Source organism: Nomascus leucogenys, chromosome 5, assembly GCF_006542625.1.
Source record: "Nomascus leucogenys isolate Asia chromosome 5, Asia_NLE_v1, whole genome shotgun sequence".
NCBI classification, from domain to species: Eukaryota; Metazoa; Chordata; class Mammalia; order Primates; family Hylobatidae; genus Nomascus; species Nomascus leucogenys.
Window position 1 is genome coordinate 31,502,651 of NC_044385.1, and position 27,925 is coordinate 31,530,575.

The following is a 27,925-nucleotide window of genomic DNA, read 5'->3' on the forward strand; positions in this document are numbered from 1 at the left end:
TGTGTCTAGTAGGATGCCTGCTACTTAGTGGGTCCCTGCTCCCATCCGATAACCCCAGGATCTCACTAGTTAAAAGAAGGAGAAACTTTCATTCAAGACAGTAAAAAAGCCAGGTTAAGACATTTCTTTTGTCTATATCAACAAATCATTAATAAAATGTTAGAGTGTAAAAATAACTGTAAAAATAATCAGGAGTACAGTTGCCTCTAAAGGTGTGATACTCCTTCCACTAGGAAGTTCAACCCTTCTCGTCCTTGCCATTTCTCTTCTCAGAAAAAGAGTAATTTACCCACATACCCATGATTAAAATTCCAAACTGATAGTCTGACTCTACTTTTCTGCAATTAGCTACTTGCTTTGTATTGCCTGTTTTCTATTGCTATCACCCTTACCCCATCCCTTTTTTTTAAATTTTATTATTATACTTTAAGTTTTAGGGTATATGTGCACAGTGTTCAGGTTTGTTACATATGTATACATGTGCCATGTTGGTGTGCTGCACCCATTAACTCGTCATTTAGCATTAGGTATATCTCCTAATGCTATCCCTCCCCCCTCCCCCCACCTCTCCCCTCCCCCCTCTCCCCACCCCACAACAGTCCCCGGAGTGTGATGTTCCCCTTCCTGTGTCTATGTGTTCTCATTGTTTAATTCCCACCTGTGAGTGAGAACATGCAGTGTTTGATTTTTTGTCCTTGCGATAGTTTGCTGAGAATGATGGTTTGCAGTATCATCCACGTCCCTACAAAGGACATGAACTCATCGTTTTTTATGGCTGCATAGTATTCCATGGTGTATATGTGCCACATTTTCTTAATCCAGTCTATCATTGTTGGACATTTGGGTTGGTTCCAAGTCTTTGCTATTGTGAATAGTGCTGCAATAAACATACGTGTGCATGTGTCCTTATAGCAGCATGATTTATAATCCTTTGGGTATATACCCAGTAATGGGATGGCTAGGTCAAATGGTATTTCTAGTTCTAGATCCCTGAGGAATTGCCACACTGATTTCCACAATGGTTGAACTAGTTTACAGTCCCACCAATAGTGTAAAAGTGTTCCTATTTCTCCACATCCTCTCCAGCATCTGTTGTTTCCTGACTTTTTAATGATCGCCATTCTAACTAACTACCCCATCCCTTTTCTATATCACATTTAGAGAAAACATATTGAGCATGTTTTCTGTTTAGTTTTGGACTTGCATTTAATTAGGTATTAATCTCACTAATGTATTTCCGACCAGCATGGAGGTTTTTGTCTGGTTAATTTCTCCCACAAGAACTAAGCTCCCCACGCCCACCCCAACTCCCATGGCTCAAAGTTTTAAATGATTTATTGATATTGTCTGACTCAGGCAGTGTATTCTAAAACTTTAGGGCCTGAGTGCACAGCTTAGACTGAAGGCCACTGGGACATTTCCACATATAGAAAACTGAAGTCTGCCACTACGCCTGGGGCCTGATCATTTTTCACATCAAGCCTTTTGTTCCCACGGGAGATCATTTCTACCTGTGGGTGTGAGCACATTCAGGAGCATGCTCTAATTCTTGCCATCCCTCATGGCAACCCTTAGGACTTTATTCTAAAGCTTCTATTGTTGGCAATCTTTATGGCGCCTTTGGGACAAGTTATCCATGTGAAGATGGGTTGGTTCTCACCCTCATACAGATGCAACTCAGATTTATATTTCACTTAAGCTGATATTGATCTTCCTGTCTCTGGGTTGGAAGCCTGTTTGCTGGAAACAAAATGTCAAACACAACAGAATGCTCTTCAACTGAATGTAGATAATGTGTAATTCCAGCCTGCCCTCATGGCTCTTCAGATGGCCATGAAAACAAAGGCTCCCAAAGTCACCTGAAACTTAGGTCCTGTAAAAACATCTAGGAAAAGATAAGATGTGTTTTACTTATTTTCCTTTATCCTGTAAACTGAGTATCGAATAACCTGTCCTTATTAAGCACCTACAATGTTCAAAGTGTATACGTAGTTACTAGGATTGAGGCAGTAGGCTAAAATCCATGCACTCTCCCCTTCAGGGACTTAAAGTGTAGTTGATAAGACAAATAAAGATGCCCATGAATAATGTATCCATAAAAATATGGCTAGGAATGTTGATGTTTGCAAGATCTGAGCGATGGCAAAACAGACCCAGAGAGGAAGAGGCAGCTTCTTTATCTTCAGGGACAGCATGATTTCCACACCGAACTCTAAAGGCCACTCTTATTCTACTCTCCAGCCAGATGGTTTTGTGCAGGCACCTTGATATTAAAGAGGTACTTGACTAAAATCATTCCACAGAGACATGAAGAGGCACCATTTCTCTGTTCCTTCAGTCTTACAAAAAGAAATCCCTTTCTAAATCTCCATCCTTATGTTTAGAAGCCCCTCTTAGCCCACCTACTGTTATTGGTACCCATGTAATGGTTCAAAACATTCTCCACTGTGTCAATCGGGATCTCAGCAGGAAACATATGGCACATTCAAAGGGTACTTGAAGAAAATTTAATGAAGAGGCTATTTATGGAGTTGTGGGCAGAATTAAGAAAATCAATAGGGGATGTTAAAGTACCCAGGGAGTAGGAAGAGCCAGAAGCTGTTACCTTCTAGGCCTGCAGGGACAATGGAAGAAAGTGGGTCATTGAGAGGAAATTCAGCCTTGTCAACATGCAGTGCCAAAGAGAGGAGCAGGAGAAACAAAGAACCTGAACTCTCTCTTCCCTTTGATCAAACACTAATGGAAAGGAGCCAGAGGAGAAAAGATTCCAGGTGAGGCAGTCTGATGAAGTCAGGCTTCTGGGGTACAGACCAAGCCAGAGAAGGGCAGAGAATGGATCTGGGGAAAATCCAGCTCATCCTCCACACTCAGATTGATGCTGCTTCTCAACCAATATGTAACAATGCCTTCACCAGTAGAATCCTTTCTGGGCTAGAGGATAACCTGGCCAGCTTTGGCTTGTCACTCTATGATTATTGATGAACCACTAAGTAAATTTGAAGACTTAAGGAGGATTGTATTTAAGTACTTGAACCAATAGCATATTACCATTAAATTATAAATAAACATCTCAGGATATATAAAGCAATCTAATCTGCAGGTGGAAACAAAAATGTTAACACATTCAAATAAGTCAGATGCCTTAAATGGTAATTTGTAAGAACATAGTTGAGACTTCTTCTTGTTAATTGATTTATCTATCTGTTGATGGATCTGATCATTACTAAGATGCCTATAAGCATCTAGAAAACTGTACAGTTCTGTGATTCCTATAGGCATATTTCTAATGGAAACCAGTAATAAAATCCTTTTCTCTAAAGAATCCATTGAATTGCTCTAATTTTTTCTTTTGTTCATGTTTGAGGACTTTTTGAGAAATTTTAACTAATAATAAGACAAAGTAGAGAAGCCATCCAATTAACAAATTTCAATGTAGAGCAATATTTTTGAAAAGCCAGGCTTTTATTTACTCTAACCCTCAAAGCTCTAGAGTACAGAAGTACGTGGAAGAAAGATACAGAGGGAGGTGTGGGCTAAATTCCAAATGCTGTGGAGGGTTTTCCAATCTTATTAATGCATAACAACTAACTAGAATCCAGAAGTGAGTTGCAGAATTGCTATCTAGCCCCACTAGATCCCCCAAACTGTTAAGTCAGTCTCTCCTGTCTTTTCACACAAATAATGTGATAGTAATCACTATTATTTATTTAGGGTTTGCTGTGTGCTAAGGGCTGTGTTAAGAACTGCATATAGGCCAGGCGCGGTGGCTCACGCTTGTAATCCCAGCACTTTGGGAGGCCGAGGCGGGCGGATCACGAGGTCAGGAGATCGAGACCACAGTGAAACCCCGTCTCTACTAAAAATACAAAAAATTAGCCGGGTGAGGTGGCAGGCGCCTGTAGTCCCAGCTACTCGGAGAGGCTGAGGCAGGAGAATGGCATGAACCCGGGAGGCGGAGCTTGCAGTGAGCCGAGATTGTGCCACTGCACTCCAGCCTGGGCAACAGAGTGAGACTCCATCTCAAAAAAAAAAAAGAACTGCATGTATATTAACTAATTTAATCTTATACAACCATTTGAGATAGGTGTTATTACTGATACTGTTTTACAGGTGAGAAACATGAGGCATTGAAAAATTAGATACCATGCCCAAGGATATAGACTTGATAAGTTGAAGGACTCAAATTTGAACCTTAAGATTCAGGTTCAAAGACTGGTTTCTTAAATTCTACTCCAACAGTTACCTCCAAATTGCATTTGTATGCAGCTTTGGGACTTTCAAAAATTGATGAAATATTTATAAATGTATTCATCCCCTACCCCATTCCTCAGAAATTTCTAGAAATAATATTGCATGTAAATCTTAAAATAGTCCTATGGGGTAGGTGTTGTTATTTCTTAGCATAGTCAAGAACCTGAATGACTTATCAAGTGACCTAGTCAGAAAGCAACAGAGTCAGAACTGAAGTCCTGACTTTCTGACCCCAAGTTCAATGGTGGCTCTGCTGAACTTCAGCTTCTTCAATTCACCCCCATTAGGAGCACAAATTCCTAACCCTGTGAAGACAGACTGATCTGGGCTACATGAATTACCAATTCTGGATCTTCAGCTAGTAATTTAAACTCACTAAACCTCAGTTTTCTTATCTGTAAAATTGAGATTAAAAAAACAAACAACAACAACAAAAAACTTACCCCAGGAAAGTTGCTGTGAACTTTAAATAAGTTGACTTTAAGGCTAGGGTATTGTCACTTATCAAAAAAAAAGTAAGATTTAATATATAAATACATAGAAGATGTTCAGTATCCAGCATTTCTGTAAAATGAAAATCAAATGAAGTCACTCTCCTACTGCAAACCCTACTTCCCCCATTCCATAAGATGCAAACTCCTCTCTAATTCCATGAGGACTTTCATGGTCTCACTTTTGTCCAATTCTGTCCTCATCCCATTGCTTTCTGGCCCTTACTCACTAAGGTCAGCCACACTGGCCTTCTTGAGGATCTAGCCCTAAGGCCTTTGCACATGCTTTTCTTTTCCACAGAATGCTCTTCCCTCAGATCTTCACCTGGTTCCTTCTGCCAATTGTTTCCCAGCTTGATGGTCATCTGTTGAGAGAACCTCCTGGATAAGCCAACCATTTTCTGCTATATCACCTTATGTATATCACCCTACAATATCATCATTTCCTTTCTAGCATATATCCTTACCTGTTTATTTTATTTGCGTTTTTATTGATTGCCTCTCCTCACCAGGATATTAATGCCAGCCTTGTTCACTGTTGTATCCCCAGCTCATAGAACAGCATCTGGCATATAGAAATGGCTCAATCAATATGTGTTGAATTCATGGATGATAAATAGTCTTACCTAATTTACTATCCTTCATGGAGATGTTAATCACAATTGGTGATTGTGATCTTAGCTTCCCCTAGCAACTTATTGTGGATAAAGTATATATTTTAATGCTATATCTATTAGGGTATAGTTATTATTGCAGAGAACATAATGGAATTTCAATGCATTTACACATGTTTGAACAGGATGAAATATATGAGTAGTACTTGCTTCTGTGTAATATGCAATATTGCTCAAAGCATGATAAGTGGCAGCAGAGATGGATGTCACATTGTTTGTGGTAATTTCCACTGTCTCACTTTTTTACCTTCCAGAGAAAAAGCCAGTCCATACAGGGTTCTATGAAAAGCCCAGGGTAGCAACCCACCCATGTGGAAGGTGTGTACAGGCCTTCTTTTAATGGCCTTAGGTAGGAAGGGGTAAAGAGTTTGGGCTTTTATGTCACATATCTGTATTGGAAGGCCAGCCTTACCGCTTACCAAGTTGCATAAATTTCTGTGTTCCTCAGTTTTCTCATGTGTAAAGTGGGGATAATAATACCAAACATATAGGGTTGTTGGGAGGAAAAATGCAAAATTAGTACTTAGAATACACTTACAAAAGTGTAAATGTTCAATAAACCCAAAAACTACTTTTATGTATCCACCATGAGAGCCGGATCGGGCTGGGTTCCTGTTTCCTCTTAGGGAGAGCAGATATAAGCAAAAAAAAAAAAAAAAAAGCATGTGATAACTCCAAACTTTGATTATTTAGTTTTATTGTTAAAAGTGAATCAGGGTTGGGAGGCCGAGGCGGGCCGATCACAAGGTCAGGAGATCGAGACCATCCTGGCTAAGACAGTGAAACACCGTCTCTACTAAAAATACAAAAAAAGTTAGCCGGGCGGGGTGGCAGGCGCCTGTAGTCCCAGCTACTCAGGAGGCTGAGGCAGGAGAATGGTGTGAACCCAGGAGGTGGAGCTTGCAGTGAGCCGAGATGGCGCCACTGCACTCCAGCCTGGGCAACAGAGAGGGACTCTGTCTCAAAAAAAAAAAAAAAAAAAAAAAAAAAAAAAAAAACTTCAGGGCAAATTTCAGTATTTCACAGTGTTAGGTCAGTTTTCCCTTCTTCAGATATTAAAGAAGAACCATATTCACAAGTATTAAATGGCTCCAAAGAGCAAGGTGGTATGAGAAGCAGTAGCGACAAGACAGCCATTTCTAGCATGGGAAATGTCTTGTTATTTTTCCAGTAGCTTCACGTCTCTGAACTTCACAAGCGCTCATGGAAAGCAAGACAATGTCCTGCTGTACCGTCTTCCCCTGGGTCCCAGAATTCAATTAAAATCAGCCTAATCCAAAGTGTTTTAGATGAAGGGAACCTGGAATACAGGGACTATATCTGTAAAAGTGTGACTGTATTGTATCCAGCAAGGTTCTATGCAGACAGAGATGCTGGAAAACATCCGTTTGATGGTGAAAGAAAATCAGATAGGTAGGCTGGGCGCGGTGGCTCACGCTTGTAATCCCAGCACTTTGGGAGGCTGAGGCGGGCAGATCACGAGGTCAGGAGATGGAGACCACAGTGAAACCCCATCTCTACTAAACATACAAAAAATTAGCCGGGCGTGGTGGCGGGCGCCTGTAGTCCCAGCTACTCGGAGAGGCTGAGGCAGGAGAATGGCGTGAACCCGGGAGGCGGAGCTTGCAGTGAGCCGAGATTGCGCCACTGCACTCCAGCCTGGGCGACAGAGCGAGACTCCGTCTCAAAAAAAAAAAAAAAAAAAAGAAAATCAGATAGGTAGACAGTTAAATAAATAGCTACCTAGAGTTTTTCAGCACATTATTCCTTCATAACTGGAGCCTTCAGGGCTACTCATAAAATAAAACAATCTTGTAATCATGTAATTTCAAATTCATTGCATTGTCTTTCTCGCCAACATTCTTTAACCACGATTCTGGCAAAGAAGATTTCAGCATATTGCTATTCAAACATATTCAAAACCTATGACAAGCTACCCTTTAAGAAGGCATTAGCGTGAGTGCCATGGGAAAATATACTCCAAGGTTGTAGATGAATTGATATGATTCCCTTGATTGTATCTTTTTATTTATGAGGCATAATTTATGAGCACTGGAAAGCAAACTGCAATGAGTGATGACTAACAACAGCCAAAGTCATAAATCAGCAGCAGTGAAAGAAGTAGGGATTTTGATCAAATCTATTGAATTAGCTGTTGGCCTTAGCCAATACAGGTATTGGAAAGACCTTTTAAATATCTATTTGTCCCCCTCATGGGAATGTGATAACAATCTCATTACATGCCCCTAGGAAACAAATAATTTAATTGTTTGCCTGTTAACATACAACCTGTTTACTCTGCTTATTAATTACTGGCATAGCTGTTCATGCTAGATTTTTTGTTTATTTCTGATGTGAATTGTTACAAAATTATGTTCACATTCCTTAGTTTTTATAAACAATTATGTCTCCTTAGAGCTTCTTGATATAAATTTGTCCTCGGAATTGTTGAAATGTTTTTTTTAATCAAACATTGTTATTATCCCACAAAGAAGTATGTTACAGAGTTTTACAGAACTTGCAGAGAGCTCAGATATTCTTCCCTCTCTTAATCTCTGAGAGTTAACACTTTTACTAATACAACTCTTATAATAAGCAGCCTGGATAAAAAACAGAATCTCAAATTGCTCCAAGCGCAAAGACAGTGATCATCACTTACATTAGGAGTTAACACATTAGAGATCTTTTGTAAAAGACTGGTCTGCTGAATTTGGTTACTCCTGTATTACATTTTTATAAGGAGAATAATAGCAAATGTAAGACCAAATAAACATCAGCTTGGTGCTGACCTGTCTACAAACCATCCATGAACCATATATTATGAAGTATGTTCCCTTGATCTGAACAAGACTTGTAGCATTTCCTTGGCCAAAAGAATCATAAAATATTTTCACAATTTAGGGGTTTTTCTTATGATACCATAAAGGAAAAATGCATCAGGAACCCCCTTGAAATGTATATTAATAACTTAGCTTTGCTCTAATACAATACTTGGAAAACATCAGTCCTAAGGAAGGTTATTTCAGAAGGATATGAGACATTGAGCGAGACAAAGCATTAAGGTGAAAATTACTTTGTTTAGACAATGCAGGCATTAGAAAGACCTTTTTAATATCTATTTGTCTCCCTTATGGGAATGTGATAACAATCTTCACAAGTTAAGTGTGGAAATCGTGCTAAAAAATAACTAGCACAGGCCGGGCGCGGTGGCTTACGCCTATAATCCCAGCACTTTGTGAGGCGGAGGCGGGCAGATCACTAGGTCAGGAGTTCGAGACCAGCCTGGACAACATGGTGAAACCTCGTCTCTACTAAACTACAAAAAATTAGTCAGGTGTGGTGGCGGGCACCTGTAGTCCCAGCTACTCAGGAGGCTGAGGCAGGGGAATCACTTGAACCCAGGAGGTGGAGATCGCAGTGAGTCGAGATCGCGCCACTCCAGCCTTGGTGACAGAGCGAGACTCTGTCTCAAAAAAAAAAAGAATAACTAGCACAGTAACAGAAGCATCCAAAGGGTCACCACTCTGGGAGATTTCTGATGCATTTCCCCTTCTCCCATCCTCTGCAGACTGGTGGTCCCTTCTCTTTCCCATTCACAAAAATTATTACAATGCTTCTGTTCACAAATGTTTGCTTTTCTCCTAGAATAAAATTAGGAGGAGAAATGTTGGGCTGAGAGAAATTGGGAGCATTTAGAATAATGTTCCTCTGCACTAAGAGAAAAATAGACTCAGCAATTTCTAGAAATATCAAGGTTTCAAGAAATTACTCCTTAAGTGAAAATTAGGAGGCAAGGGGTGGTTCTACAAAGTCAGTAAACTCTAGTTCTGTTTGGAACTGTGAAAAAACACAGTAATTAACTCTATGATGATTATTGAATTGTGACATATTCCAAGATACATTTATTGTGTTTATTTGAATGACTAAAGGTAATGCAAAGTATAACTCTAAAGAGACATAACATAAACAGAAATTGAAAATGTACAGTGCCTATATTCTGTACCTGGCTCTGTAAAGAATAGGCCTTTGTGTTTTTCAAATAATATTTGGTGTAAAAATCACTTGGAAATACGTTGAAAGGGCAGAGTCCAAGGTCTTCTCACCAGAAATTCTGATACAGGTACCCAAAATCATTTTGATGACCATGGCTAAGGAATATATTGTGACAAAGACTTCTCTCGAAGAAGATTTCTAAGAGGCAATTTTCAAGAGAGAACAAATGATTAAATTCATTGTTTTCACAGCAATGTGATTATCGCAGCTTAGTGGCAGATGTTGACACTCCATGTAATTAAAAATTTTTAAGGCAAAATACAATAATTAGTCCTTTGGGGTAGGAAAGAGTAAATAAAAGAACAATTTCATTTTTTTAATGAACAACAAGCATAAATATGGTAATAGTCTCTAGTTAGATTTAAAAATATATTACATTGAAAACAAATTCCATTGAAAACTGACATATTAATCTATCATTTTGCTAGTTAATTACAGAATTTGTGGCTAAACAATTTTAGTTTTTATGCTTATTAAAAGTAGTTAATCTATGTTTTCTATGACATTTTACATTGTAACGTTTTTCATGGTTACAACAGAAACCTTAGAGAAATAAACCAACAAGTCAGTCAGTCCTAACTTTTCATTATTAATGACTAGGGAAGTTTCTGACTCTACAATCATAACTTCGTGTGCACCCACTCATTCACATGTGAAAGTGTTCACCAAACCCAAATAATAATATATTTCAGCAGCAACTTTAATCATCTTCAATCTTTCATTATAAAAGAATAAATATGTTCAGTCTATGAGAACACATGGACACAGGGAGGGGAACATCACACACCAGGGCCTATAAGGGGGTGGGGGCCGGGGGAGGGATAGCATTAGGAGAAATACCTAATGTAAATGATGAGTTGATGGGTGCAGCAAACCAACATGGCACGTGTATACCTATGTAACAAACCTGCACGTTGTTCACATGTACACTAGAACTTAAAGTACAATAATAAAAAAAAGAATAAATATGTTCAGTCTAAACACTGTAGGAATAAAGATATCCTGAATAAATCAAAGATGAAGAACATCTTGCCTTTTTTTGTCTCTTGGCCATGGAATTTATAATCCTTACTTGCTTTTCTTCCCCAATAATCACTCTTTCATTTTTCTAGGAGAAGCCCACACACTAAAGAAAGAGAGAATACACAACTGTTTGTTCACAAGATATTTTATTTATTGATTTTTATATGGGTTCATTGCAACTAAAAGATTGGGACATATTGCTAAAAAATTTTCTATGCAGGATCTCTGCTGCTTCTTTCTCTACCCTATAAAGACAGGCTCAAATCTTGGGGCATTGTTTCTCAGTGGGAATCATAATCATAATCTGTTAGTATTTTTACCCTGAACCCTGAACTACACTTCAATACTTTTAACTCTTGCTTAGCCAGGCATAGACAAAAATCCACAGTGATGTTTTAGACAAAGAATGTTTTTACCTCAGCAGAGACAGAGACAAAGACAGAGAAACAGAAGGAGACAGAGAAAATAATATTATTCACAGGTTCTTTTTTCCTTTTCTCGCAGTGGTTTGATATAACAGAGACACTGCCTCGTGGTACAAGTTTTGTGAAATTCATAATGCTTCATTATCTCGGTCAGCTTTCTCTTCATTCTAACTGTTTTCATTTTCACAGTAGCTCATGTAAATAGGTTGATCCTGCTTTGCATAAGCATGTTGATTTATATGAATGCTATTTTGATCTCAAATTGATTGAATACTAAAAAGAAAGTCTAGGAAAAGAGTAATGTATTATGAAGGACTCCTGCCAAAGACAAAATAGCCTACATACATTCTCTATTAGTGATGGGGAATTTTGAATTGTCTAGTTTTCAAAGAGAATATTTCCAAGGAAATATAGCAAAACACTATAATAGTGAGGCCCAAGTGTTGTTAAAATCCAGGGATTAAATCACATTTTGGAACTAGAACTCCACCTAGTAGAAGTTCACGTAACACAGGAAGGCTGAGATTTAGTACAATCTACAACACAACCATTAAAAAGCCTCAATAGTATTTATGATTCTATATCTACATTGAAAATGAAAGAAAAGTTAATGTTCATAAGCCAGAGCCAGAACTGTGCTGAGCACTTGCTATGAGTTATGCTTATTTCATCTCATTTTCTTTCAACACCCTATGCCTGCACTACTTCCATCTCCTATTGGTGCACGGTAATTAATTGGCAAGTTGTTGAATTTTTCTTTTATTATACCTAGTTGCACTTTCTTCCTCATTTTCTTCCCCATCCATTGTAGCCTGAATTTAAATTCTGCCTGCCCTTAAATCACCAACCAAAGTTCTGCTCTTGGCAAAAAATGTCATATCAAAATTTGCACCTTACTTTGCATTCCTTTTTCAAGAATATTTTTTTAAATCTTGTCATTCATTGTGCAATAATAGGCATCCCCCACCCCCCGACTTCCCAGAAAGATATTTGCAGTAAAAGAGGTTGTTCTGGGGCAGAGTGAGGAGACAGGAACCCTCCTCATCAGCCCTGAAGTCTGACTTCTTCATGAATAACCTCCACCTCCCCTCCCTAGTGTAAGTCTGACCTCGTCTATTTCTGAGGGGACTCTGAGAGCAGCTGCAGTTGTATTCTGATGGATGGACTCTAACTTCCATGAAATCTGGCTCTCCCATTGCTAGCTCCTTACTTCCCTATACTTACCAAAATAAACCCCCCTCACCTAAGACAACTTGTACATGTCTATCCATCCTCGCAAGCTAAGATACCTTAACCTAATCTAGAATTGCAGGTATTCGTCTATGGACAAGTCATTTAATTTTCGTGATTCTGAGTATTTTATTTATGCATATGGATGGCATACAGAATCAAAAACCCTGTTCACTGAAACAGGCACTGGAGAGCAGAATTCTAGTTTCAGTGCTTGTAACTTTTGTCACCTTGAACCAGATAGTGAAATTTTCTGAGCCTCAATTTCCTCACCTTTAAAAGGGGACTAGTAATACATTCTCTGCTCACGTTACAAGGTTGCCATTGTAAGGACTAAATAAGCTGACATAAGTTAAAGTGCTTTGTAAAATGTAGAGTTTATACAAATGTGAGTGATTATTATGCAAATGATGAGAGGATGTATCAGAGCTCTAAAAAGAGCAGGTGTGTCTATGTAAGTAGGTTAGTTGTCCCTTTTAAAAAATGAGGCTCCTGGCAATCCTATCAGCAAGGGGCTGGAGATTTGCATTTGACAGCAACCTGAAAACAATTCAACATCAGAAAATTTACTTTCACAAAGGAATCCGGAAAAAAAGAAAAGTATGAAAACCACTGATAGGAGTTGACCTAACTACTAAAAATCTCTCTAATGTTTCTTCTCTTGAAGATATTATTGATGCAAAAGCAAAGTAAACAAAAATGAAACTAAACTCTCACTGCAAAATATTCTGACAGGTTTTTTCTTTTTTTCCCCCACAAATATCTCCTATTTTGAACATTCTGCATGCTTTTTTTTTTTTCTTAATACTGCATGCCTGGAATGTGTGTACTGTAGAATCAAACAAGTTTTTCAGATTTGTCTTTAAAAGCTCAGCGGCAAATTTTTAGAAAATATATAGTGTAGAAGAAACACAATGAGAAAAAAATTTCCTGAAGTTAAGCTTTCACATGAAAGCTTACTAAGGAATACTACTACTCCTAAACATGCAGACGGTCTTCTTGTATTGCCATTTAGATCTATCATTCTGATTGATCACTGTGTAGTTGGCTATTATTGGGCCTAATTTAACCCTATACACTCACACATCCATCTACTCTGTCTATTGTACCTGACATCCTACAAATTACTTACTCATGCAAATGACGACCTAAGGCAACCTTTTAGGATATTCGTGTTTAATTATACAAATGGTTCTTGATAAATAAGATTATACATGGTTCCATATGTTTATTCCCTCCTTGATGAAAGGAAATTTAATTTTCATGCAGATTTGGTGGGGACAATGTTTAAGAATTGCTGAGTTTTATGTAGTCTGCAGATCCATCCAGTTTGCAGAAGCTGACAAAATCACTTCACTTCCCACACAGAGATGAGCAGTTTTTTTCATTAGGCTTAAATCAACCCGTTGCATTCTGAAATCCTAAATGGCCCCCTTTGTGTTCACATGGTCAAAGGCAAAAGGCAAAAAATAAAAATAAAAAAGGAAGAGCCTGTTTTCCTGTGTGATTACAAAGTTGCAAGATCAAAGTCTATCTCTTCCTGTTGTGTTTAGTTGCTTTTGGTTGCCAATTTCTTTTTTTTTTTTTCCTTTCTTTTTTTTTTCCAGCCTGAGGATATCTTGCTTTTGACAGTCTTGTTAATTTCTCTTTGGAGGTCTGGGCGGTGAATTCTGCAGGAAAAGCCCCCAGTAGCTGGACATGGTGCAGAACCGGGCCGGCCCCACCAGAAGGTCTCAGAGCCCCCACGTTCCATGCGATCTCTTCTACCCAAGCAGTGGTGAACATCAGTGCCCCCGGGAAGCCCAATGGGATCATCAGTCTCTACAGGCTGTTCTCCAGCAGCATCCATGGTGCTGAGACAGTGGTGAGCAGCAGAGCTAAAAATCCAGGACTGCTTGACTTTTAAAAATCATTACTATGCAGCCCTTGTTTTTATGTTTTTGTTTTTCTCTCCATCTTTCTTATCCTTCTATTCTCAGTTGCCCTATGGTGAACTTAGTAGCACAAAGATCCCTCAGAGAAGAAAAAGTGAACCCCGAGGAAACACATAAAGTATGTAAACTCTTAGGGAGAGAGACGCTAAAGGTGGTATTAAAGACTCCACGAAAGTAAGAAACTAAGACTTTAAAGACAATTATACTAATTTAATTTAATTAGAAAACAGATCAACCACTTAACAGAGTGGTGGCACATAGTAAGAAGTTGGCAAATGGTAATTATTGGTGGTGTAAATGTTAGTATGAAAAAAAATAGAGCAAAGAATATCCTTGGAATCTCTATTTTGACATGCACAAATCTCTAATAACACATGGAAAACTCTCATTCCTTTGGTGAATTCAAGAAAGTTCTAACCCTTTAGAAGAGAGAGCAGAGCAGCTCCATCAGCATAGCCCTAGCTCCACTGTTTGTTCGTTAACACATTTGAGGCACATTGGGAGACAGGAGAGATTGCTCAGGCAAATCATCTTTCACATTGTGCGTTAGCCAAGCCACTTCCTGGAAGCGATGTTAAGAATCAACTAGACCAGTTCCTGCATTATTTAAATGAAGAGACCAGCAGCCAGCAGGATGAAGACTCTTGTCTCTGTGGTATAGCTTGTGTCACTCTCAAGTTTCTCATGAATAAGTGGAGATTATAATACTTTGTTCACACAAACATTGTATAGAGATTGTGCAGATCCTGGTATTACACTATGAATTATTTAGGCCAATTTAGGGAACAATTTGGGCAAGTGTGGAGAATTCCTTTGAGACCAGAGTGTCAGGTATTGAAACACAATTTCAACAGATAACTTACATACAGGGAGGCTTGGATTGAATGTTAGAGGAATATTAGCATATTTTCTATAGGGCTTTGTACTCAATAAATATAGATGCTGTAAATACAATCAACCCTTGATTATCCATGCTTATAAAATGATAATAACTAAAATAATTTATATTTGGAGTGCATTGTATGCATTTTTTAACTGCTCTTCTTAATTATACGTTCTTTATGTCAACATGAAAATTAATTTCAGTTCCTGAACTCTTGTTCTAAAGAGTACTTATTAAAACCACAATGAGATTAAAAATTTACTCAAAATAAACCAAAAACTTTATAATCCTACAAAGATGATTGAGAGAAGACTATGATATTTTGTAAAAACCAACACCCTCAGAGGAAGAGATAGACTTTCAAGCCCTCCAATACTTACACCTGATTTTAATGTAGATCTGAAAAGATTTTTTGACTGAGAAATTGCATGCAAGTAACTATGGCAGAATATGGACGTTGGTGAATGCTGACTAGACATATAATTGAAAGGCAGATTTTGTTTTTTGAAAAGACATCACTCTGAGGGTCATAGACTTTGATCAACACTTTGTGTGTTCCGTGCCGTTTTCTAATACCTTTCTAAGGTAATAGATAATCGATAATATTATGCCTTGTGATTTCCATCCTGCTACCTCAAACTTCTATTTAACGGTTACATTATCAGATTTTTCACCTATTTGTCATACCTCTCTAACTGGGTTGGTAATTTTTTGAGGATAAATGTCATGCTAAATGACATGTTGTGTCTCCCAGAGTGCCTGGTGTGGTACTTCATTTGTAGGAGGTGGGATCCTGGATAATATTCATCAAACACCTTTGATGTTTGACACTGCCTTATCTAGTTTTCCTTCCTTCCACAGCTATCCGAAGGCATGGCCACCCAGCAGACTCTCCACGGCCTTCAAGCCTTCACTAACTACTCTATTGGAGTAGAGGCCTGCACCTGCTTCAACTGCTGCAGCAAAGGACCGACAGCTGAACTGAGAACCCATCCTGCTCCACCCTCAGGACTGTCCTCTCCACAAATCGAGACGCTGGCCTCAAGGATGGCCTCCTTCCAGTGGAGTCCCCCCATGTTCCCCAATGGTGTCATTTACAGGTAATTGGTCAGGCAGAAGGATGAATAAACTAACAAGGCATGTGTACAGACATATGAACTCATGGTATAGCCTACTCTGCACCTAAGCTACAAACCTGTATAGCTACCTGGCACTCCCCAGGGAGGACTTGCTTATTGAACAGATATCTATAGCAAAGTAGACAAATAAACTGATTTGAGTGGTAATGTTACCTGCGATGTATTTAAATCATAAAAGCAACTAATGATAGAAAGGAGAACAACAAAATAAGCTTTACATTAAAAGGACAATGCAATGTGTTTGTATTCAATATGCTCCTCCTAATGGTTATCTGGAAGCATTCCTTCTACAAGCCTTCATTGGAACATAAGACACCTCCACAGTTAAATCAGAATTGCCCTCATCTAATTTAAAATATTGTCATAAACCACTGTTTGAAAGAAAAAAGAAGACACTTGAATCAAAATCATTTAGAAAAAAAATTTACTTATTCTAAAAAGAGAAGAACCATTTATGTCTCTCCTCTTAAAAGAGGGAAATGTCTTATCTCTACCAACAAGGATCACTAGTTGCTGGGTAAACAGCAATGTGTGTGTAGATGGTGACTTCTCTTATCATTTCTCTGATTACATCTGCTGCTCATTTCCAATAGCGTTACATAAAGTGTTTCTGAGAGCAGTTTCCTGCAAATGGAAATTTTAAAGAGCCTGTAGCTCTATGAAAACAAAATGTCTCCTCACAAAATAGAACCAGTTTTAAAAGAGAGAGTTAAACTAATTCCATTACCCATCTTCACTCTACTTATCCATTCTCATTTTAGCTATGAACTCCAACTCCACGTGGCTTGCCCTCCTGACTCAGCCCTCCCCTGTACTCCCAGCCAAATAGAGACAAAGTACACGGGGCTGGGGCAGAAAGCCAGCCTTGGGGGTCTCCAGCCCTATACCACGTACAAGCTGAGAGTGGTGGCACACAACGAGGTGGGCAGCACGGCTTCCGAGTGGATCAGTTTCACCACCCAAAAAGAATGTGAGTATAAGCGGCTGCTACCATAAGCCAGAGAGATTGGAAAGTGGTCAGGAGAAGCTTGCCCTGAAGCTCAGGGAAGCCACTTTTAAAAACAGATTGAGTGGGCTCAATAACACTGAATGTTACTGAAGCATTGATGAGGATGACACTGAGGAAAAATGCCTAGTGGATTTAATAATATGGAAGTCAAGGGCAAATTTAGGAAGGATTTTCATGTGGGGATAGGGTAAAAACAAATTTAGGGGAAGTTAAATGATCAATGGGAAGAAAGAAAATGAACAAACACTGGTAGACCATTTATATAAGAAGTTTTGCCACTCCTTTTCTTTGTAAATTACATGGCATAATCTCTAGTATGTCCAGAGAGCATTAAGACATAGCACTATTAGGAAAAGCTAATAAATGTCATGCTAAATGCATGACATTAGGAGAAGCAAAAGGGCAAGTGAGTGAAGAAAAGAGCAATCAACTAATTAATTGGGGGCTTCCTTACATTTTTATATAATACAGTCACGCATCGCTTAACGATGGAAATATGTTCTGAGAAATGCATCATTAGGCGAGTGTCGTGAAAACATCATAGAGTGTACTTGCACAGACCTACATGTTATAACCTACTCCACCCCTAGGCTAAAACCTGTATAGGCATGTGACTGTGCTGAATACTGCAGGCAATTGTAACACAATGGTTATTTGTGTATCTAAACATAGAAAAGGTCCAGAAAAAATCTGATATAAAAGATAAGAGGGCCAGGCACGGTGGCTCACGCCTGTAATCCCAGCACTTTGGGAGGCCAAGGCGGGTGAATCACCTGAGGTCAGGAGTTCGAGACCAGCCTGACCAACATGGTGAAACTCCATCTCTACTAAAAATACAAAAATTAGCCAGGCATGGTGACACACACCTGTAAGCCCAGCTACTCAGGAGGCTTAGGCAGGAGAATCACTTTAACCCAGGAGGCAGAGGTTGTAGTGAGCCAAGATCACACCACTGTACTACAGCCTGGGCAACAGAGCAAGACTCCTTCTCAAAAAAAAAAAAAAATGTAAGAGATGGTACAGGGCAGCTCCATTATAATCTTACGGAACCACCATCATTTCTGCAATCTTGCTCAAAATGTCATTATGAGATATATGACTATAACTTAGATTTTATAAGGTATATGCTTTCATTGTTTAATAATGGCAAACACAAAAAGTATTAAGAATAAAATAAGTGCTTATCAGAACCAACTGCATAATTTATGGAGTCCAGTGGAAAATGAAAATATGGAATCCTTTGCTGAAAAATCATTAAGAATTCCAAGACAGCAACAGTAGAGCATCAGGCTAAGTCCAAGACTCTTCTATGGCACAGGCCTGTGCAACAGAACAGGTCACATGCCAAGGAAGCTAGTCCTGCTTATTATACCCCAACCCAGAGGCAACCACTACTAATATCTTGGCATAATCAATTCCTTTAATCTCCTTTCTATGGGTAATTTTTACTGTAAGGCTGAGATACTATAACTAAAATTTCATAGGCAGCTTTTTATACTTGATGTTATTGTATTTGCATTTCCCACGGCACTAAAAAAACTCTTTAGCCACCAATTTTCATGGCTATACAATATTCCATATATAAATTAATTGGGACATTTTGTTTTTTTTTAATTTCCCATTAATAAATATGATGAAAAAATCTTTGTGAACAGATCTTTGAATGTCTGGTTATCTTCTTAAATTAAATTTTGACAAATAGAATTTACTATTAATACATCAAGTATTTTAATATTTGAAGGCTTTGGATACTAGTTTCATGTTTGCTTTCAAGAAAGATTATGTCAGATTATAATCTTACCTAAAATACTCTATCTGGCATTGAATATTATGCCAATTTTAAAAGCAAGAATTACGCATTCATAAAAGACCAGTGTCTCACACAAGGACCTTAACGTGTCTGAGCAACAACATGGCAGGATGTTAGTAACAGATCACGTTTACAGAGGACTTGTTTGTTCCTGGCAGTATTTTAGCATTTTACAAATAATTCTTACAATAGATCTATTATTATCCAAATTTACAGATGAGAAAACTGAGGCAGGACTATAAACTGTGTACTGCAATTCCAGGATGCCATTCATATAGACTATTATCTGAACTGAGGCTCTTGGAGTTAGACAATGAAGTGGCCGTAAACTAAGGCCAGAGCTCAAGTAACCTGGCCAGTTTCCACATCTAGTAAGTGCAGTGATTACTCTGAACTCATGATCACTGAGCTCAGCTGCTGTCTCAGTACTACTCTTTCCCTGATCAATTAATTTCCTACTCTCTGTAATCAAGACTTCAAACCATCTCCACCTTTGCCAAACCTCCCTCTGCCACTCACCCTTTCTCCCTTCATGCCCACAACTCGGCTCACCCATTTCTCCCTTTATTCTCTGCAGAACTCCTTGTCTTGTAATTTTCCAGGAAAAGAGATGTCATCAGTCAATAATTTTCTCCTCTTGCCACTGCAGACAAAGCTGCCTGCATATACCCCATTGCTGTCAGTGACAAGGAAAGGGTGGTCCTTCTTCCGTCTGAAATAAACCTGCCTCCCGTGCAGTGAATTTCATCCCTTTCATTACTCACCATCCCTTCTCTCTCCTTAATCTTTCTGTGTATCTCACTTCGATTCAAAGTTCCTTCTATCCTTCTAAAATTAAAGCAAACAAGCTCCTCTTCCCCTGCAGTGATGTGGACTCTCCTCTCTCTGACAGCAAGACTTCCTGGAGGAATGGTCTGCAGATGCTTTGCCCATCTCCTCTCTTCCGCTTACTCTTTAACTTCCTCAGCACTGGATGAAAATCTCTTCCTAAGTTTGCCCTTGGCCTCCATATTGATATATTCAGAAGGCATGTATCTCCAGGAGTCACCTTCACTGACTTTCCAGTAGCATTCAACGCAACTGAACTTTCAATGTTCAATCCTTTTTTAAAAAGTGGTTTACCCTCATTTTCATGATAACCCTCTCCTGGTTTCTCTTCTACTTCTTTGGATTTTCATTTTTAGTCAACTTTGTTGGTTGATCTTCTTCCACTGCCCAAATCTTAATCCTAAACCTTTCAACTTTGTCCCCTTGCCCTTTCTCTCCTCCCTCCTTTCCTCCCCCGTCCTTTCCTCCTCCTTCATCAGGTGAGTTCATCTGCTCCAACGCTTTGATTCCAAAAGCCAAACTTCAGTGGTCACCTCCTACCCAAGTGCTCTGTTTTGAAGTGTATACCCCTCCACCCAGCTTCCTCACAGACATCTCCCTCTGAATTTCTCATAACCAGCTTACACTGGACAGGCCCCAGACAGAGCTTGCAACTTTCCCCTTCAAGCTATGCTTCCTTTAGTCCTCGCTTTCTCCATTTTCATCTCCAGCACTGGGCACAGTATCTTAGATTCCAATAAATGTTGTTTAATGAATGAGCGAGTGCACCTAACACTGCATGTTTATTGTTGATGCTGCTCGATCAGCATTTTTTGTCACCCATACTATATTCAAAGCAAACTGTAATGATTCTTGATGTGCGCTGTCTGATTTTGTAATCTCCTTCGCAATACATCCAAAAGCCAATTTTGCTAAATGTTGCAGTTTTTTTGTTGATATGGCCAGAAAGCCAGAGAACAGCTAGGTGAGCTTTGTAATTTATAACCAATTCCCTTTTGAGTCATGAAGCTTAGCTTTTGCCAGATTTTTTTTGCTTATTTTTGGAAGAACAAAGTGAACTGATTTAAGATTTTCTTCCTGTGGCCAGGCATGCTGGCTCACGCTTGTAATCCCAGTGCTTTGGGAGGCCAGTGGGGGAGGATTGCTTGAGGCTAAGAGTTCAAGACCAGCCTGGGCAACATATCAAGACCCCCATCTCTACAAAAAAATTTTTTTAAATAGCCAGGTATAGTGACATGCACCTGTAGTCCCAGCTACTCAGAAGATTGAGGTGGGAGGATTGCTTGAGCCCTGGAGGTCAAGGCTGCAATGAACTATGATCATGTCACTGCACTCCAACCTCGGCAACAGAGCAAGACTTTGTCTCTAAGAAAAAAAAATATATATATTTTATTCCTTTGTGTTTTTTCATATTAGAGAAGCAGCTTAAAGCTGGACTAGCACCATAGGAGAAAAGGTTCCCTTAATCCACTACTGGGTCAATAGTTATGGAAAAATACAAGAAATGACTATGATATGGGTTGTAAAATACCACTTATGCTACTTTTAACTCATTATAAACACTGGGAGCACAAAAACATGCAACAGAGAATACAAACCAGAAAATAATTTATTTCCACCAGCCAGTTAGAGTGGATGTAAATGACCTCGAGCACACAGACGGTAGTAAAGTGTAGTGAGACAAATAAAAAGTTATGAATTTGGAGTATTTATAAGCTTTGTTTTAATATAATGTATTTAAGTTTATATAATTTAATTTTTAGTAGTGGCCGGATTTAACAACGACTCACAAAATTCCTGAATATTTAACAGTTGGGATGAGCCAGCTTCAGCACACCACTGGAGAGCACCCATAGGGTGAACTGGTAAATTCTGTTCCTTTCAACGAATGTGTACCGATTATAACAAAGTATCATGGGCCTTAATTTAAGCAAGCCTAGGTTCAGCTCCTTGGTCTCCTACCAGCCACTGACATAGAGCAAGACATTTGACCTCTCTGAACCTGAGTTTTCTCACCTCAAAAATTAGGAATCAATCTTTACAGGATTATTTTGAGGATTAAATGAGATAAAGTATGTCAAAAGCTAGGAACATAGTGGTTCTTATAGCTTTTTCAGTCTTCCTCGGGGAGGATTTATAAACTCATTATTCTCGATTATTTTAATTGCTTACTCTTTTTCCCCAGGAAGGTCTGCAAACCCTACAGGACAAATAAGACGCCTATCTTTCTATTTTCTTGCTAGTTACAAGCTGTTTCTTTATCTGTGCTGTTATGATATAAGGAAAAAGTGAAAATCTACTGAACTAAGATGATGGAGAGAAGTCATAGACAAATAACAATAGAGGATTCCTTGTGATATCATCAGGCAGAATCAATGTTGGAAAAGCACTGAGATTTAAAGAGGGCTTGATAACTCTTGTTTTGGTGTTAGCAGAAAATTTTTCTTATGGCTTTATGAAAATATCTTATTTTGAAAGATAACAATCAACTGTGTCTTTATGGTTGAATGTTACAATTACAAAAGCATAATTATTCCTTATTTTGCTATATTTCCTAACATCAGAAATAGATGGATTGTTTTTTAAAGAAAAAGAATCAGATTCAATTTAGTCTCACTACTCACTCCTTTCTTTTCTTAAAAGCCAATTTAGTATATAGGTGAATCTTAATGTTTTTATAAATATATTGATTATTTTGTAGAAAATAAGATCTCATGAAATAAATCTCTTCTGACTTGACAAGATGATATGGTATCCCTTCATTTGTTTCCACAAAAATTATTCATTTAAAAGATGAGCCCCAGTTAAGGATTTTCTTTTTGTTTTAGTAAGAGCTGAAAAATCAAAAGAGAATGTGCCTGTGAAATGCACACAAAGTTGCTTCTATATGTGATATAATACTTAGGAGACCTGAGCTTGATTATATACTAATGTACTATGCTATTGATTGATTAGTCAGGGCAATGAATTATTATACTTGAATTGCTGTTTGCAAGGCTTTTTAACTATCTCAGAAAACAAACTAATGGTTTGAGAAAAAGCTTTAACAATAAATGGGTGCCAAAAGGACATAATTCACCATCTAAGCAGTTTGGTTTGGAGAAAAAAAATATATTAACTTCATCTAGTCCTTGGGGCTTTGTGGCAATAAATATTGATTTGATATGAAAAATAGCTATCTACTGTAGTTAATAGTGTTAAGGATACCTTACCTGTTAAAAAGAGGGAAAACGCAACAAAATATGAGTTCCAGGCTTATGTTGGTGAGCAGATCCATTGTATGTTAATAGTTTTATTTATAAAACACCACTGTCTATAGATTTTTTTTAAAGCAGGCATAAAGTTGCTGAGAAAGCATTTCACACATGTTCCCATCGGTTTTCTTTTCACCCCCGATACTGGTTGTTTCGTAACACTGAGAAAAAAGTGAAGGATTCTAGCAATGTTGGTTTTCTTTTTTCTTTTTTTTTTTTTTTTTTTGGATTGGTTTGGTTTTGTTTTGTTCATATTTTTTTTTAAAGCACATACCTGCACCCCTTCAAAGACGTTACCCTTTTTAGAACCTACAACTTTCTCCCCACAGTGCCTCAGTACCGAGCCCCATTTTCGGTGGACAGCAATTTGTCTGTGGTGTGTGTGAACTGGAGTGGCACCTTCCTCCTGAACGGCCAACTGAAGGAGTACGTGTTAACCGATGGAGGGCGACGCGTGTACAGCGGCTTCGACACCACCCTCTACATACCGAGAACGGCGGACAAAAGTTAGTTTCCGACTCCTGTTTCTCAATGTGGAAGGCGCTCTGTTCCCCAGCTTTACAGGACGTTAAATCCAAAAGCTGACCAGCAGATGCTCACCATTAAATGTCTTGGTTTAAGTGCCCACTTCTTGTGGAAAAGTTACTGCTCAGGATAAATAAGGTTTTCTTTCCTTCCCATTTGCAGCTTGGCAGCACTGCAGTTATAATGCAGTTCAAGGGAACAGTGCTGCCTCCACAGGACTGGAGGGTCCCCAGGAAGGGATAAGACCCAAGGGCCAGTTGGGGTCACAAAAGAAATAGCACCCATACAAAGTCAATGACTACCCTAAAATAATACACTTCTAGCGACTTCATAGATTTTCTTGCTGTATCTCCAGTCTCCAAACAGAGCCCTATCAGGAAATAACTATCTCCAACTCATGAGGACCTGAATAACGGGTTTCCTTAACCTTCCTTGATATCAGGCCCTGAAAGAACAATCTTGTCCCTCTAAAATGGAGTTCCTTCTTCCTGTTTACTTATACGTCCCTTTTCTCCTTGCCTTGTTTTTAAATTGAAATGAGAAAATGCTTTACAAGGCGCTAAGTATTTTATAGTGATCGTCACGCTCACAGGACCAATGCTCACTATACAATGAATTGATTAATGAGTATTTTATTTTGGCTGTAAGGTAGAGGTAAATAGTGAGCTTCAGCATTGCATGTATAGTAATAGAAACTTATTAAATTTTTACGAAGATTCAGCTACGCATGTTCATTGTTACAGTTCATGGTCACCTGGGCAGCTTGTTGGGAAGGGAAGGCGGCCTGATGATTGGGAGACACAGGTTCTACCTGGCCAGGCCTCTAACTATCTGTGTGACCTTGCAAGGGTCACTTCCCTAAGGTTCCTGGCCATTGGAAGAGCAATTTAGACCATGTGATTTCTAGGATCCCTTTGGAGCTCTCCTGTTCAGTAAGAAACTCTAGGTCATTTAGTGGAAAGTACACCTGTAAATTTTAAAGGAAGGGTTTAAACCATGTGCAGAAAAAGATGCGCTTTGTGTATTATCCTTTACTCCTCTGATGTTCTTTTCCTTTGCGGTATAAGCTCTAATTTTCCTTAGTTCTATTACTTATGGATAGGCTATTATTACATTAATGATAGCTTTTTTTTCTTAAGCATTTTAAAATTAGAAATAATTTTGAATATTATATAAAACGTCATAACTTGCTCTGGAATCCTATTTTTCATGCTGTGATGCATTGCTGTTTTAAAAGCATGTGCCCTATTTGTAGGTGTTGAATGAACAAGTCATTTACCAGTTCTTCCTTTCGTCTAGCCTTCTTTTTCCAGGTCATCTGCACGACTGATGAAGGAAGTGTTAAGACGCCATTGATCCAATATGATACCTCTACTGGACTTGGTAAACAACTCATATTATACTTGGTGTAGCACCTATTCATTTTCCTCAAGAAACACACATATGTTTGTTTATTCATACTTGGGGTCCTAATGTATTAGCATAGACTATACAGAAGAAATTGTGCCAAGTGTTGTCAGAGTTTTTTGTTTGTTTGTTTTGAGACGGAGTCTTGCTCTGTCACCCAGGCTGGAGTGCAGTGGTGTGATCTTGGCTCAGTGAAACCTCCACCTCCTGGGTTCAAGCGATTCTCCTGCCTCAGCCTGCCGAGTAGCTGGGATTACAGGCACGGGCCACCACACCCCGCTAATTTTTTGTATTTTTAGTAGAGACAGAGTTTCACCTTGTTAGCCAGGCTGGTCTGGATCTCCTGACCTCATGATCCACCTGCCTTGGCCTCCCAAAGTGCTGGGATTACAAGCCTGAGCCACCGCGCTTGGCCAGAAATTTTTTAAAAAGTCCTCATGGAACTTATGTTAGGCAAGGAGTTACAATATACTCTTTTTTTCTTTTTTTTTGAAACAGAGTCTTACTCTGTTGCCCAGGCTGGAGCGCAGTGGTGCAATCTGGGCTCACTGCAGCCTCTAGCTCCAGGTTCAAGCAATTCTCCTGCCTCAGCCTCCTGAGTAGCTGGGACTACAAGTGTATGCCACCATGCCTGGTTGATTTTTGTATTTACAGTAGAGATGGGGTTTCACTTTGTTGGCCAGGGAGGTCTCGAACTCCTGACCACAAGTGATCCACCCACCTTGGCCTCCCAAAGTGTTGGAATTACAGGCATGAGCCACCGCACTTGGCCAGAATATACTCTTAAAATACCAAATATTGAATTGTAAATATGGAAAAGACCAGAGAGCTCAAACTAAATTTTTCTCCTAACCACGAACCCTGTCAATAAAGAATTGTGTGACTTCATGTACATAAAGGTGATTTACAGAGGAAGTTAGAGGAGAGATCAGAGGAAGAAAGAAAATATTCAGCCAATTCATGTTGATCATAATGTTAATATTCTGGATTCAAAGCCTAGAATGATAAATTTAGAAAGTGTCTTTTATCTTCCATAAAAGATTGTGATTGACTGTTGATATCAAGTAATTTAGCTCAAGTGGCACAATTTTAATTTTTAAGGAGCATCTTTTAAATTGAGTTTTACTCATAGTCTCTGAATCTAACATTTGTGATACTTTATAAAAGAAAATTAGAGAAATACCAAATCTTTTCCATTAAAACAGATTCAGGATTGATATCCTATTTTAAATTCCAGTAATTAATGATATATCAAATTTGCATGTATAGAGTTTTTTTTGAAAAATTTCAAAAAAGTGAAAAATTCAAAGTATCCAAAATTTCTGAAACACAATTAAAAAAATATTTTTTTAATTTTTTTTGAGAGAGTCTCATACACAATAAAACATATATATTATTGTCAAGGATAGTTTCAATTTGTAAAAATAACGTATTATTCTATGTTTCCAAACTTTACATGTCTGGATGTCATATAAAATTTCCTACAACACTTAATTCCTCTCATACGGCTTATTTCATTTAATAGCAGTGGTAGGATAGAACAGATCTCATTTGGCATTCTGTTAGCACCTCCATTATTTCCGCAAGTGGACAAGTGGAGGTATAAGGGACACAGGAATTTATCCAGGAATGCTCTGCTAGCTTGTTACTGGGATGAGAACACCAACACAGATTTTCTATTGACTTCTGGCCTGGGACTTTTCCTTTGCAATGGTTTGCCAAGTTAAGTATGTATAAGAATCACCTCAGTGTGCTTGTTTATTATAGTTACCCAGGCCTCTGGCAGAGATTCAGACTCAAGGAGGCTCAGAATCTGCTCTTTAAATAAGTCCTGTCCAGTGATTCTGACACAGGGCTCAGGACCACGTGTTGAGTGATGCCGGAAAACCGAGGTTGCTCGCCTTCTAGGACCTGCCAGTCTAGTTTCCTTGGTGAATGGGAAGTGTGTTGTTCCTGGAGGCAGGCCATCAACAGAGAGGGATTTACTCTGACACTGGCTGTGGTTTCAGTTTTGCTTTGGATCTGAGGCCCAGCCACCAGAGTTTCAACCCCTGACAGTGAACCTCCCATGTGATGCACAGGTAGAGTCCCTTAAGGTGAAGGAGTACTTCAAAAAGACAGAAGGGAAGGGATAAAGGGACACCATCCTGATCTCGAGGTCTTCATAAAAAGGAGAAATCCCCCGTTGGCTCATGAATACATATTGAGGTTTCCGTTGTGTCTGGAGGCCGGGCTCTGGGCAGAGCAGAGGGAAGAACTCTGAGGATTGTGCAATGCTCTGGCAGATTCCAAGATGTGCTGCCCAACTAATATCCATCGTCAGTTCTAATTTTTATGATGTAACTTTTAAAAACACTCCTGTTCCCTTGCCTGAAGGCAGCCTCCAAGCAGGAGACTGGCAGAGACCTCATTTTCCTCTGACTGTTCTAAGGGCTATTTCCCTTTTGAGGCTTCCCTCGGGCAGGCTGCCCTCCCTTCCCCTGCGTGCTGTGGAGCAAGGGGCCCACTGGGTCCATCAGATCAGTTTCTGGAGTTACAGCCAACAAGTTATTTTCTCTCTGTGCCACACACAGAGGAAACAACTCTTTTAGTGTGCAACCTAGGCTGGTTTGTTTTTAATCAAACAACACACATTGGTTCCTAATTAGGGGAATTTCGACCTGCTGGAGCTTGATTGGAGTGTTGACTCAACCCTTTATTTTAGAGATAAGAAAAAAGGTCAGAGTCCAACATTTAATCACAGAGCTGATCGGCAGCAGAGTTAGGGTTGGCAAAGTAATATCCCTCCTCTTATGGAGTTCAAAGTTTAGTTTCAGTCACCGTCTGTTCCTGCCTTTAATAGTTTCACCCCAGTTCTGAACTTTTTTCCTTTAAGTCTTTCCCTGAGAGTGTGAGTGTGAAGTACCAGGCAGGCCCAGGAAGTTCTAGAGGTGCTGAAAAGGGGGAGATTTGTCCAGTGAGTGAGTAGGCTTTGCAGTTGTGTCTGTTT

At 39.0% G+C, this 27,925-nt stretch overlaps 1 protein-coding gene across 1 annotated transcript in view; it reads left to right on the top strand.

Annotated features, from left to right (window-relative positions):
* The window catches only part of USH2A (usherin), a 795,293-nt gene that overhangs the window by 752,098 nt on the left and 15,270 nt on the right, over positions 1–27,925 (top strand). The window contains exons 65-69 of the mRNA XM_012506628.2: positions 13,802–14,011; positions 15,826–16,064; positions 16,865–17,073; positions 23,334–23,510; positions 24,829–24,912. Coding sequence (XP_012362082.2) covers positions 13,802–14,011; positions 15,826–16,064; positions 16,865–17,073; positions 23,334–23,510; positions 24,829–24,912 — 919 coding nt within the window. The remainder of the gene's footprint in view (positions 1–13,801; positions 14,012–15,825; positions 16,065–16,864; positions 17,074–23,333; positions 23,511–24,828; positions 24,913–27,925) is intronic.